Below are 15,360 nucleotides of genomic sequence, written 5' to 3' on the forward strand. Positions count from 1 at the left end.
ACAATGTTAATACAATATGAAGAACGATGAAACTATTTTTGTTAAGATAAGAATATACTTTTTGTTTTCTAACGAGATCATAGTTTTCATGTCCCTTGCACATTAACTAAGTGCGATGGAACCACCCTTTTTTACCAGAGTGCTTAAAAGGACTTGCTAAGAATTAACATGCAGACCAGCAGACGTGAAGCCGTGGCTACACATCGAAATGGTTGGAAACTCTGAAACTCAACATGAAGTGAAGAAAAACTCACTAGACCAAAACATTGACAGTCTGCAGCCGTGCATGTAAAGGGATCTAGAACTTTGACTAAAGACACAAGGTGGGAAGGAAGGAATTCCCATCTCAGAAAATCACTGAGTATCTGTTCTATTTGAACACTCCACTACAAGACCAAAATTAAGAAGGACATTGTGACCTCTGGTGGACAACTAGAGCCTTACACCCATCGAGACATTCCCCAGAGAAGGATCGATTGGTTTCAACAGAGACACGACAGATAAAGACATCTACATGTAAATACATGGCATTTATTTTCCCACCCCCTTCTCCATCTCTATCTCTGTGTAATAAGCCTTCAGTCCACTAGGGACTTTTGTCTCACTTAAGTGTGTATGTATATTAGGTGTAATTATTTAGTTAGTTAGTAAATAATTAAATCAATTTGTGTAGAACTGAATGACCAGAAAAGGCTGGGGTTCTTGCGGATTCAAGAGGTCTGCAATGTTCAGAATGAGACTGATATGCAGTAATGATTAGTAAGGGAAAGGGGGATGCACACTTGGCATTTTATGGTAGAAATTGATTGCAGAGTCTTTCAGTGCTAAACCACACTTGGTTTGCTGGCGTTAGTTTACCAGCATCTCTGTCTGTTTGTTGTCGAGACAAGAGGAGTGCCAACGCCTTTTTCTGTCTTTCTGCCTGGGCGAAAATTATCTTGAAAGCACCCGAACGTTTTGTCCCCCCCCAAATTTGGACTCATCAGACCAAAGGAAAACTTTCCACCGGTCTAACGTCCATTGCTTGTGTTTCTTGGCCCAAGCAAGTCTCTTCCTCTTATTGGTGTTTTTTAGTAGTGGTTTAGTAGTAATTTTCTGCACTGACTGACCTTCATGTCTTAAAGTAATGATGGACTGTCGTTTCTCTTTGCTTATTTGAGCTGTTCTTGCCATAATATGGGCTTGGTCTTTTATGAAATAGGGCTATCTTCTGTATACCACCCCTACCTTGACACAACACAACTGATTGGCTCAAACGCATTAAGAAATTCCACAAATGACCTTTTATCAAGGCACACCTGTTAATTGACATCCATTCCAGGTGGATACATCATGAAGCTGGTTGAGAAAATGCCAAGTGTGCAAAACTGTGGCTGCTTTGAAGAATCTCAAGTGTAAAATATATTTTGATTTGTTTAACACTTTTGGTTACTACATGATTCCAAATGTGTTATTTCATAGTTTTGATGTCTTCACTATTATTCTACAATGTAGATAATAGTACAAATAAAGAAAAACCCCGGATTGAGTCGGTGTGTCCAAACTTTTGACTGGTAACGTATGTATGAAGATACCTGTCATCATGTTTACGGCATGCAGATGTGATCTCTCATAAATCTGAGCTGCCTCTGATATAATTCCACTGGTGGGCGCTCATTCCAAAGAGAAAGTTCCTCTGACCCCCAAAACTAAATTATTTTTAGTATTCTCTCAGAGGCTTCCGGATTGCTGCAAAAAATATTTGTCAAAAGTGAGCATTAAGCTCTTCTGAGCATATGCTAATGAGAGTTGAAGAATTTAGGCCGATGTTATTTACATTTCAGAGAAGCAATAGCAAATGTACTGTGGGTTTAGACTACATTTCCCATCCATCCACAAAATATAGATGACATTTTTTTCTTTGCGTTCCAGCGTGTGGTGACGTGAATGACAGTTCCGATGCGTATTTTACACGTGCCTTCATGCAACAACAAGCAACATCAAGACGAATTGATAGTTAAATTGATATTCTATGCCCCAATTCCTCGGTAGCTTTGAGTTTTAATAAGAGATAGTGAATTGCTTTTTTTTTTTTTTAATTGGAGGACTGCGACAACATTTATAATAGAAAAGTAATATTGTGTTACTTTCTTTGCAAGCTAGCCTAGCTTGGTAGAAATTGATTGCAGTGTCTTTCAGTGCTAAACCACACTTGGTTTGTTGGCGTGAGTTTACCAGCATCTCTGTCTGTTTGTTGTCGTGACAAGAGGAGTGCCAACGCCTTTTTCTGTCTTTCTGCCTGGGCGAAAATTATCTTGAAAGCACCCCCCCCCCCAACAACTTATGAACGGTAGCTGCCATTCAAACCAGATCTTGAAGAAACCTCAAGTAAGTGGTTAAAAATGGGTTGCACGATCAGCCAAGAGGACAAAGCGGCGATGGAAAGGAGTAAAATGATTGATCGGAACCTACGAGAAGACAGAGACAAAGCGTCCAGGGAAGTGAAACTTCTGCTACTTGGTAAGTCATAGCTATTGTTACATTGTTGGAAAACTTTTATTTTCTCCTACTAAAAAGGAGTGACAATATAGCATCAGAATCTACAGGGAGAAAATGCTTTGTTTGCTCTTTCACAAGTGTTGCAATTGTAACTAGACATCACTTGTTGCTACTACGTTGGTTAATTTGATCTTTCTTTGCTTGCTTTTGTTTGATCGGATCTCTGTTGATTACCTCCTACAACATTATTTATTTTAGGTAACATCTGAATTAGATGTAGCTGAGGATATGTCTCCACTTGTTCAATAAACTCTTATGTAGCCCTATATTAACTTGTTTTCTATTGATTAGGCTCTAGTCTTTATTGGCATTGCTAATCCTATAACTAACACACACACACACAGTTAAATACAGATGTTGTATTATGATCATTGCCTAAGCTTAGACATGCTGCTGTGTTTGTATCAATCGTAAAATAACGCTCTTGGCAGTTTCCGTTGGCACAACGTGTGGGTCTTTGCGTGTCAAAAAAATATATACATTTAAAACAAAAAAAAACATTATTTGACCCGTTAAATAAGCTTGTAATTTGACGCGTCAAATAACACAATTATATTAAAGAATGGTGTATGTGCTGAATTTGAATGTCCAAGCCAAGCGCCACCACTACGACCAATAGCACTGTCAAAGTTGTACAACAAAAATAAAGCGCAAACACTGGCCATGATCTGTTTACAATACTGCGTTGGTAATAAGGTATTATGTGTTCGACCGAATGGGAAAACGTCTATGTGAGGATTTGAAATAAAAGCAGGATGAAAAATGTTTGCAAATATCGTTGATACAGATGTTTATTCGAAACTTCTGGGGTATCTAGCGTGGTACGGTCCTAGCACCAATGCAAGCAGCCTGAAAACAAATACCAGTATTAACTGCAGGCATTTTCAATATTCTTAGCAAAATATTTAGGAATAAATGTGATTAGCTAGGTAGCCACTTGTTGTTCTCCTATGGAAATCGAACTTAAGTTCATGAAAATATCTATTTAGCCACCTACTAAAACCCTGTTGCCCAAAGCTAACGTTATAAGCAGCCAGATGGCTTCAGTGACGCTTGACCGGACCGGGTTATGTGTTGTGAAGGCAGCCACAAGAGTAGAATTTCCTGTTCGCCTTCAAAATAGAGGTCCTTATTTGAAAGTGACGCAAATGGTTACTATTGGTGGAATCAAATCAAACGTTATTTGTCACATGCGCCGAATTCAACCGGGGTAGGACCTTACCGTGAAATGCTTACAAGCCCTTAACCAACATTGCAGTTCAAGAAACAAGAGTTAAAAAAACATTGACTAAATAAACGGAAGTAAAAAGTAACAATACAATAACAATACCGCGGCTTTATACAGGGGGGTCCTGGTACTGAGTCAATGTGTGGGGGTACAGGTTAGTTGAGGTAATTTGTACATGTAGGTAGGGGTGAAGGTACTATGCATAGATAATAAACAGAGAGTAGCAGCAGTGTAAAAACAAAGGGGGGGGGGGGGGGGGTCAATGTAAATAGTCTGGGTGGCCATTTGATTAATTGTTCAGCAGTCTTATGGCTTGACGATAGAAGCTGTTAAGGAGCCTTTTGGTCCTAGACTAGGCGCTCCGGTACTGCTTGCCGTACGGTAGCAGAGAGAACAGTCTATGACTTGGTTGACTGGAGTCTGTGACAACCTCAGGGAGCAGTTATTTTATACCTTTACGGTCTGCTGTGGATCAGGTAAACAGATGACAGGTTTTACTTTAATCTTCAAAACATAATACCTGCTAAGGAAGACATGATGTCAAGAAGAAACAAGTTGTTGCCAATTGGTGCCATTATAGTAGAAATATAGCTAGGATATCACACTAGATCCCATATGAGAGAACGACTTCTCTGTTTTATTAAATAGTGTGAAACGTTATACAGTAAATGGTGTGAAACGTTATACAGTACAGTCTATGGTTACAGTCTAGGCACAATGCAGTTAGGGGTTAAATAGGCCTGCTACACATCTAGTGTAAACTTTTTATCATTTTATTTGGAGCTCTCTCTACTGACCAACCACACAGCTACTCTCCACTGACCAACCACACAGCTCTCTCTACTGACCAACCACACAGCTCTCTCTACTGACCAACCACACAGCTCTCTCTACTGACCAACCGCACAGCTCTCTCTACTGACCAACCGCACAGCTCTCTCTACTGACCAACCACACAGCTACTCTCCACTGACCAACCACACAGCTACTCTCTACTGACCAACCACGCAGCTCTCTCTACTGACCAACCACACAGCTCTCTCTACTGACCAACCACACAGCTCTCTCTACTGACCAACCACACGGCTCTCTCTACTGACGAAACCGCCCGGCTCTCTCTACTGACGAAACCGCCCGGCTCTCTCTACTGACGAAACCGCCCAGCTCTCTCTACTGACGAAACCGCCCAGCTCTCTCTACTGACGAAACCGCCCAGCTCTCTCTACTGACGAAACCGCCCAGCTCTCTCTACTGACGAAACCGCCCAGCTCTCTCTACTGACGAAACCGCCCAGCTCTCTCTACTGACGAAACCCCCAGCTCTCTCTACTGACGAAACCCCCAGCTCTCTCTACTGACGAAACCGCCCAGCTCTCTCTACTGACGAAACTGCACAGCTCTCTCTACTGGCCAACCGCACAGCTCTCTCTACTGACCAACCGCACAGCTCTCTCTACTGACCAACCGCACAGCTCTCTCTACTGACCAACCGCACAGCTCTCTCTACTGACCAACCGCACAGCTCTCTCTACTGACCAACCGCACAGCTCTCTCTACTGACCAACCGCACAGCTCTCTCTACTGACCAACCACACAGCTACTCTCTACTAACTAGGGTTGAATATTTCCCCAGTATTTTACACATGTTCCATCCCGAGAATAAACCACTTCTCCCGGGTAACCTGGTATTTCCCGCCAAAACCGGAAGTGTCATTCAAAAGCGTCATTATAAAGCATATAAATAGGCTCATGTTTGGATTTGATTAGAGCTTTGATCCAAAATTCTAGTGTGATATCCTAACGCAAAGATAATTACATGACAGTAACGAGGCTTTATTCAGGTGTACCGGTACCTAGTCAATGTGCACCTGTTAGTTGAGGTCATTTGTAAAGTGACTGCGTAGATAGTAAACGGCGAGTAGCAGCAGTGTAAAAACAAAGGGAATGGGTGTCAACGTAAGTAGTCCCGGTAGACAATTGATAAATTGTTCAGCAGTCTTATGGCTTGGGGGGGGTAGAAGCTGTTAAGGAGCCTTTTGGTCCTAGACTTGGTGCCCCAGTACCGCTTGCTGTGCGGTAGCAGAGAGAACAGTCTATACTCTCTGAGATGGGCTGTCTGTCCCTACCCTCAGCGTTAATGATTCATCATGCAGAGGTCGTCGAGAAGACAGATTTAGACATTGCATATAATTTAACAGTTAACATTTCACGCCATGCTGGTCATATAAATAATGTATTATAATTTACCCGTTTCTCGCAGTTATTTATCCCTTGAAAAGAGAGTGGTTTTGAATGGTAAATCTCGGTAACCGGGTTCCCACCATTCAACCCTAGTACTGACTAACCGCACAGCTCTCTCTACTGACCAACCGCACAGCTCTCTCTACTGACCAACCACACAGCTACTCTCTACTGACCAACCACACAGCTCTCTCTACTGACCAACCGCACAGCTCTCTCTACTGACCAACCACACAGCTCTCTCTACTGACCAACCACACAGCTCTCTCTACTGACCAACCGCACAGCTCTCTCTACTGACCAACCACACAGCTCTCTCTACTGACCAACCACACAGCTCTCTCTACTGACCAACCACACAGCTCTCTCTACTGACCAACCACACGGCTCTCTCTACTGACGAAACCGCCCGGCTCTCTCTACTGACGAAACCGCCCGGCTCTCTCTACTGACGAAACCGCCCAGCTCTCTCTACTGACGAAACCGCCCAGCTCTCTCTACTGACGAAACCGCCCAGCTCTCTCTACTGACGAAACCGCCCAGCTCTCTCTACTGACGAAACCGCCCAGCTCTCTCTACTGACGAAACCCCCAGCTCTCTCTACTGACGAAACCGCCCAGCTCTCTCTACTGACGAAACTGCACAGCTCTCTCTACTGGCCAACCGCACAGCTCTCTCTACTGACCAACCGCACAGCTCTCTCTACTGACCAACCGCACAGCTCTCTCTACTGACCAACCGCACAGCTCTCTCTACTGACCAACCGCACAGCTCTCTCTACTGACCAACCGCACAGCTCTCTCTACTGACCAACCGCACAGCTCTCTCTACTGACCAACCGCACAGCTCTCTCTGCCGACCAACCGCACAGCTCTCTCTGCCGACCAACCGCACAGCTCTCTCTGCCGACCAACCGCACAGCTCTCTCTGCCGACCAACCGCACAGCTCTCTCTGCCGACCAACCGCACAGCTCTCTCTGCCGACCAACCGCACAGCTCTCTCTGCCGACCAACCGCACAGCTCTCTCTGCCGACCAACCGCACAGCTCTCTCTGCCGACCAACCGCACAGCTCTCTCTGCCGACCAACCGCACAGAAAAGTGGTTTTCCATGTCCAGACTCAGCCCTCATTTCTCTCTCCCAGGCCTGGCATGGAATAAAGGGAATTTCTTGGGGGGGGGGGGGGGGGGAGCTGTTAGAATTTATAGCGTGGTCCCAGATCTGTTTGTGTGATCTTGCCAAACGACCATGGAAGTTGGCTATACAGTATTAGGTCTTGGCTAATAACTGATCTGGGACCAGGCAATTAGGATTATAGTGCACTGCATCCCTTGGGTGCCATTTTGGTGTCCAGTTAAATTCATCCTTGTATATACCACATGAATGTGAGTCATGAATAAATTCCTCCGTTCAAAAGTCCTACTAACTGAGTCTCAGGCCTACAAGTGAAGTGATGTTGCATGTGAAAAGTCTCCTAGATTCTGTAGGTTTGGATGTAGTGCACTGCATCCCTAGGGTGCCATTTTGGTTTGGATGGTGAAGGCTACAACTTCTCTGCGTTGGAATCCTTTGTGTTTTTTTTAATTTTTTTAAATGTCGTCTTGTTATTGCACGTTGAAAACTCCTGCTAACTGAGGCTTGTTCTGAGACTGAGGTTTTACTTGGGAACATGTGAAAGGTCCCCTAGAGACTGTGTAAGTATAGATGGTGAAGTCTGAAATGCACTGGAGAATCCATACATTTTAATGTGATCACGTAGACATGACAGCGGAAGCACTTTGCAGTCCAAATAGAATTCTGTCACGCACGCACGCACGCCATGTCTAATCTAGCGAATGTTGCTATTTCAAGGGAAGCCATTTTGTTTGGAGGCAAATTTGTTATAGTATTAGAAGGTTAGTGAATGAGAAAGTTTAGGAAAAGAGGATTCATCAACCAAGCGTCTATCTTTTCCTGTCTAATAATCTCCGTGACGGACTAAAATAGTTTTTTGTTGTTGTTGGTTTACATCCACCGTCTGAGTTGTCCTGACTCGCATCAAAGATGTCCTCAGTAGCTGGTATAAGACCTTCATTCTTTAAACTGTTTTGGAAGGAAACATATCATAAACAGATTGTTTAGATGTTGATTCCTTAGCTGAAAGACGAGCGGTTGTTATTATTATTATTATTGATTTCCCAGTCCCAACCTTTTTTAAATGGTAGCCAGTCTAACCACTGTAGTTCTGTCGACTTCCACTGTGCCGTGCCTCCCTGTCTAAGGAAAGCTACTCTAATTAGTGTCGTTCTCTAGTAGAAACGCTTTCAAACTATGCTCTACCCACACTGATTTAACCCTCCATGCATGTTTATGGAAATGAATGTCTCCCTGTGGTGATTTGTGCTCTGTTTAGGAGTCGCGTGTGGTCATGTTCTTCTATCCTCATGGGTTAGGGTTAGGGTTATTTCCATTCAAAATCCTATTTTCCCTAACCCCTAAACCTAATCTTAACACTAACCATACACCTAACCCCTAATGCTAACCCTAATTCTAACCCTAACCACTAAGCTTAAAATAGCCTTTTTTCGTTAACCCGTAACCCTAACACACCATCTAAACCCTAACCTGTAACCCTAACACACCACCTGAACCCTAACCCTAACACACCATCTAAACCGTAACCCTAACCCTAACACACAACCTAAACCCTAACCCTAACACACAACCTAAACCCTAACCCTAACACACAACCTTAACCCTAACACACAACCTTAACCCTAACCCTAACACACAACCTAAACCCTAACCCTAACCCACAACCTAAACCCTAACACACAACCTAAACCATAACCCTAACACACCATCTAAACCCTAACCTGTAACCCTAACACACCACTTGAACCCTAACCCTAACCCTAACACACAACCTGAACCCTAACCTTTAACCCTAACACACAACCTGTAACCCTAACCCTAATTTTAACCCAAAACCCTAAGATTAAAATAGCCTTTGTCCTCGTGGGGACGAGGGAAATGTCCCCACCATGGGTAATTTCTTATTTGACTGTCCTTGAAGGGATTTTGGGGAATTTTTAGGTCTCTAAGAGCATAGAAGAACAAGATCATACACACGAGCGCTCACACGCAACACACACACATTTTGTTAACAATATAGTTAGTTCTACAGTAGTGGGCTCGGACAGCTAATCCTCGTGTCAATATAGTTCTACAGTAGTGGGCTCGGACAGCTAATCCTCGTGTCAATATAGTTCTACAGTAGTGGGCTCGGACAGCTAATCCTCGTGTCAATATAGTTCTACAGTAGTGGGCTCGGACAGCTAATCCTCATGTTAGTTCTACAGTAGTGGGCTCGGACAGCTAATCCTCGTGTCAATATAGTTCTACAGTAGTGGGCTCGGACAGCTAATCCTCGTGTCAATATAGTTCTACAGTAGTGGGCTCGGACAGCTAATCCTCGTGTCAATATAGTTCTACAGTAGTGGGCTCGGACAGCTAATCCTCGTGTCAATATAGTTCTACAGTAGTGGGCTCGGACAGCTAATCCTCGTGTCAATATAGTTCTACAGTAGTGGGCTCGGACAGCTAATCCTCGTGTCAATATAGTTCTACAGTAGTGGGCTCGGACAGCTAATCCTCGTGTCAATATAGTTAGTTCTATGGTAGTTGCCTCGGATAGCTAATCCTCATGTCAATATAGTTAGTTCTATGGTAGTTGCCTCGGACAGCTAATCCTCGTGTCAATATAGTTAGTTCTACATTAGTGGGCTCGGATAGCTAATCCTCATGTCAATATAATTAGTTCTATGGTAGTGGGCTTGGATAGCTAATCCTCATGTCAATATAGTTAGTTCTATGGTAGTGGCCTCGGACAATTAATCCTTGTGTCAATATAGTTAGTTCTATGGTAGTGGCCTCGGACAGCTAATCCTCGTGTCAATATAGTTCTACAGTAGTGGGCTCGGACAGCTAATCCTCATGTCAATATAGTTAGTTCTACGGTAGTTGCCTCGGACAGCTAATCCTCGTGTCAATATAGTTAGTTCTACATTAGTTGCCTCGGACAGCTAATCCTCCTGTCAATATAGTTAGTTCTATGGTAGTGGCCTCGGACAGCTAATCCTCGTGTCAATATAGTTCTACAGTAGTGGGCTCGGACAGCTAATCCTCATGTCAATATAGTTAGTTCTATGGTAGTGGACTGGGACAGCTAATCCTCATGTCAATATAGTTAGTTCTATGGTAGTGGGCTCGGATAGCTAATCCTCATGTCAATATAGTTAGTTCTATGGTAGTGGCCTCGGACAGTTAATCCTTGTGTCAATATAGTTAGTTCTATGGTAGTGGCCTCGGACAGCTAATCCTCGTGTCAATATAGTTCTACAGTAGTGGGCTCGGACAGCTAATCCTCATGTCAATATAGTTAGTTCTACGGTAGTTGCCTCGGACAGCTAATCCTCGTGTCAATATAGTTAGTTCTACATTAGTTGCCTCGGACAGTTAATCCTTGTGTCAATATAGTTAGTTCTATGGTAGTGGCCTCGGACAGCTAATCCTCGTGTCAATATAGTTCTACAGTAGTGGGCTCGGACAGCTAATCCTCATGTCAATATAGTTAGTTCTATGGTAGTGGACTGGGACAGCTAATCCTCATGTCAATATAGTTAGTTCTATGGTAGTGGCCTCGGACAGCTAATCCTCGTGTCAATATAGTTCTACAGTAGTTGCCTCGGACAGCTAATCCTCCTGTCAATATAGTTAGTTCTTCATTAGTTGCCTCGGACAGCTAATCCTCGTGTCAATATAGTTAGTTCTATGGTAGTGGACTGGGACAGCTAATCCTCATGTCAATATAGTTAGTTCTATGGTAGTTGCCTCGGACAGCTAATCCTCGTGTCAATATAGTTAGTTCTACATTAGTGGGCTCGGATAGCTAATCCTCATGTCAATATAGTTAGTTCTATGGTAGTTGCCTCGGACAGCTAATCCTCATGTCAATATAGTTAGTTCTACATTAGTTGCCTCGGACAGCTAATCCTCGTGTCAATATAGTTAGTTATACGGTAGTGGCCTCGGACAGCTAATCCTCATGTCAATATAGTTAGTTATACGGTAGTGGCCTCGGACAGCTAATCCTTGTGTCAATATAGTTCTACTGTATGTTTCCTCTATCAGGGTTTGTTTACATTTCAAACAGACCTTCGATAGTATGGTTGAGTTGTTTTTGTGTCCTCTGTACTTCGTAATTCCCATGCAGCTAATCCTCATGTCAATATAGTTAGTTCTACGGTAGTTGCCTCGGACAGTTAATCCTCGTGTCAATATAGTTAGTTCTATGGTAGTTGCCTCAGACAGCTAATCCTCATGTCAATATAGTTAGTTCTACATCAGTGGGCTCGGACAGCTAATCCTCATGTCAATATAGTTAGTTCTATGGTAGTTGCCTCGGACAGCTAATCCTCGTGTCAATATAGTTAGTTCTACATCAGTGGGCTCGGACAGCTAATCCTCATGTCAATATAGTTAGTTCTATGGTAGTTGCCTCGGATAGCTAATCCTCGTGTCAATATAGTTAGTTCTATGGTAGTTGCCTCGGATAGCTAATCCTCGTGTCAATATAGTTCTACAGTAGTGGGCTCGGACAGCTAATCCTCGTGTCAATATAGTTCTACAGTAGTGGGCTCGGACAGCTAATCCTCGTGTCAATATAGTTCTACAGTAGTGGGCTCGGACAGCTAATCCTCGTGTCAATATAGTTCTACAGTAGTGGGCTCGGACAGCTAATCCTCATGTCAATATAGTTAGTTCTATGGTAGTTGCCTCGGACAGCTAATCCTCATGTCAATATAGTTAGTTCTATGGTAGTTGCCTCGGACAGCTAATCCTCATGTCAATATAGTTAGTTATACGGTAGTGGCCTCGGACAGCTAATCCTCATGTCAATATAGTTAGTTCTATGGTAGTGGCCTCGGACAGCTAATCCTCGTGTCAATATAGTTCTACAGTAGTTGCCTCGGACAGCTAATCCTCCTGTCAATATAGTTAGTTCTTCATTAGTTGCCTCGGACAGCTAATCCTCGTGTCAATATAGTTAGTTCTATGGTAGTGGACTGGGACAGCTAATCCTCATGTCAATATAGTTAGTTCTACGGTAGTTGCCTCGGACAGCTAATCCTCATGTCAATATAGTTAGTTCTACATTAGTTGCCTCGGACAGCTAATCCTCATGTCAATATAGTTAGTTATATGGTAGTGGCCTCGGACAGCTAATCCTCATGTCAATATAGTTAGTTCTATGGTAGTGGCCTCGGACAGCTAATCCTCATGTCAATATAGTTAGTTCTATGGTAGTGGCCTCGGATAGCTAATCCTCATGTCAATATAGTTAGTTCTATGGTAGTGGGCTCGGATAGCTAATCCTCATGTCAATATAGTTAGTTCTATTGTAGTGGCCTCGGACAGCTAATCCTCATGTCAATATAGTTAGTTCTATGGTAGTGGCCTCGGACAGCTAATCCTCATGTCAATATAGTTAGTTCTATGGTAGTGGCCTCGGATAGCTAATCCTCATGTCAATATAATTAGTTCTATGGTAGTGGCCTCGGATAGCTAATCCTCATGTCAATATAGTTAGTTCTATTGTAGTGGCCTCGGACAGCTAATCCTCATGTCAATATAGTTAGTTCTATGGTAGTGGCCTCGGACAGCTAATCCTTGTGTCAATATAGTTCTACTGTATGTTTCCTCTATCAGGGTTTGTTTACATTTCAAACAGACCTTTGATAGTATGGTTGAGTTGTTTTTGTGTCCTCTGTACTTTGTAATTCCCATGCAGTACAACATGACATCTGGGATTGTCTCTTGTGTGGCAATGAATGGATAAAAAAACATTTCCTTTTCATAAATAATATTCTTGGCTAGATATTTTACTGTTGTTCATGGAAGGAATACAATATTGGAGTACTCAACTAATGTTGTTTTTCTTGTCGTGATGTGTGTTTTGTTCTGTATTTTTAATTAATTATTTTTAATTTTTTTAATCCCAGCTCCCGTCCCTGCAAATAGGCCTTTTACCTTTTGGTAGGCCGTCATTGTAAATAAGAATTTGTTCTTAACGGACTTGCCTAGTTTTTAAATAAAGGTTAAATAAAATAAACCTGACATGCACACAGTATTGTTATGTCCTATACTACCTCAGTGAAGTGATTTTCATTAGGCCATTCCTATTATACTGTAGGGCCAGGATGATACCAGCATGACCATTTATTTATACTTTGATTTTTTTATTCCATGGCAAAAATGAAAACACAAAGCAGACCAAACTCTTTGGTCCTTTTTAAAAAAACCTGCTGTGTGTAAAACATTGCTTATAGCTTGGAAAATAAATACGTGACTCTGAATGACAACATAATGATGGTTTGTTTCCAACATTAAGGTTGTATTCTTAAAGAAGTGAAATCATCTTTGTGTTTTGTTTCCTTGCTGCAATACTGATATGGTCCTTGCCCTAGTGTACAGAAAGGCTCCACTTCTGACTCCTCTTTTAAGGGATGTTCCTCGTTGATATCTAACTGACACTACCCAACCTTTCCCTTAGTGCCTGGCAACTTTTACTGCAGTGTCCCATCCCAGGCTGCATCGTACTATAGTACTGTCTATGAGGATTCTGCTATATGATACTTAGTAGCCTGTGTCTTTTCTTATAGCCCACACACACTGCGCCGCTATAAATATGGGCCAATGAGAGAGAGTCTGATTTCACAGGCAGAATATAGTTAGCTACCGTCTCCTCCTAGCAGCACACATCTCTGCCCAGCTGGTGGCATCAAATACACCATCCGTGTCTCTGCTAGATGATACACCCTCATTCTGCTTTAACACAAACAACTGCATAAATACATTTCACGGGCCTCCCGGGTGGCGCAGGGGTCTACGGCACTGCATCGCAGTGCTAGCTGTGCCACCAGAGACTCGCAGTCGGCCGCGACCGGGAGATCCATGGGGTGACGCACAATTGGCCTAGCGTTGTCCGGGTTAGGGAGGGTTTGGCCGGTAGGAAATCCTTGTCTCATCGCGCCCTGGCGACTCCTGTGGCGGGTCGGGCGCAGTGCACGCTGACCAGGTCGCTAGGCGTACGGTGTTTACTCCGACACATTGGTGTGGCTGGCTTCCGGGTTGGATGCGCGCTGTGTTAAGAAGCAGTGCGGCTTGGTTGGGTTGTGTTTCGGAGGACACATGGCTCTCGACCTTCGTCTCTCCCGAGCCCGTATGGGATTTGTAGCGATGAGACAAGATAGTAACTACTAAAAACAATTGGATACCACGAAATTTGGGCAAAAAAATAAATAAAATAAATTTCACCTTCAAGCTGTTGTTTTATATACATTTCTTTGTCATATAAACACCAGCTCAGTGTCCAGATATGAAAATGTAGATTAGCCTAAAACAAATTATTCTTGGACTATTGCTATTTTTCTGTCCAATAGAAAGTTTGACTATGCTAAAACATCATCACATTGAGCTCATTGGCTGTGCTTCACAAGACCCTCCCTCCTCCCATTCACCATCACCTTGGCTGTGCCGAACCCATATAATTAAGAATTAGAATGTCATTTTAATAGGATCTCCATGTACAGAGCACCCAGACAGGTTGATGACAGAATCATCTTTCATTTGTATTTAATCTCTCTTCAGAAGTCTTAAAATAGACACACAGCACGCTCCAATCAGAGATGGAGAGAATCACACGCTCCTATCAGAGAGGGAGACAGACAGCACGCTCCTGTCAGAGAGAGCGAGAGACATGAGGTGAAAACTGAGCTGCACTTCCTAACCTCCTGCCAAATGTGTGACCATATTAGAGACACATATTTCCCTCAGATTACACAGATCCACAAAGAATTCGAAAACAAAAAAACTCCCATATCTACTGGGTGAAATACCAGTGTGGCGTCACAGCAGCAAGATATGTGACCTGTTGCCACAAGAAAAGGGCAACCAGTGAAGAACAAACACCATTGTAAATACAACCCGTATTTATGCTTATTAATTTTATCCGTATTTGTTTATTTATTTTTGTACATAATAGGACATTTGAAATGTCTTTATTCTTTTGGAACTTTTGTGAGTGTAATGTTTAACGTTCATTTTTATTGTTTAGTTCTCTTTTGTTTATTATCTACTTCACTTGCAAATTTAACACGTTTGCCATGCCAAAAAATCAAATCAAGTTGTATTGGTCACATACACGTGATTAGCAGATGTTATTGGTCACATACACGTGATTAGCAGATGTTATTGCGGGTGTAGTGAAATGCTTGTGCTTCTAGCTCCGACAGTGCAGTAATATCTAACAAA

General features: G+C 42.8%; 1 protein-coding gene across 5 annotated transcripts in view; it reads left to right on the forward strand.

Annotated features, from left to right (window-relative positions):
- The first annotated feature begins 1,919 nt into the window (after positions 1-1,919).
- Positions 1,920-15,360, forward strand: part of LOC110532808 (guanine nucleotide-binding protein G(i) subunit alpha) — a 62,124-nt gene continuing 48,683 nt past the window's right edge. For 2 of the 5 annotated variants that reach the window (XM_036988937.1, XM_036988939.1), the window contains exon 1: positions 1,922-2,499. In XM_036988937.1, coding sequence (XP_036844832.1) covers positions 2,382-2,499 — 118 coding nt within the window. In that variant the 5' untranslated portion in view covers positions 1,922-2,381. Of the gene's footprint in view, positions 2,500-15,360 lie in introns of all 5 variants that reach the window. The other 3 variants (XM_036988936.1, XM_036988935.1, XM_036988938.1) reach the window with 2 other exon arrangements.

This window comes from Oncorhynchus mykiss, chromosome 9 (assembly GCF_013265735.2).
Source record: "Oncorhynchus mykiss isolate Arlee chromosome 9, USDA_OmykA_1.1, whole genome shotgun sequence".
In the NCBI taxonomy this organism is placed as follows: domain Eukaryota; kingdom Metazoa; phylum Chordata; class Actinopteri; order Salmoniformes; family Salmonidae; genus Oncorhynchus; species Oncorhynchus mykiss.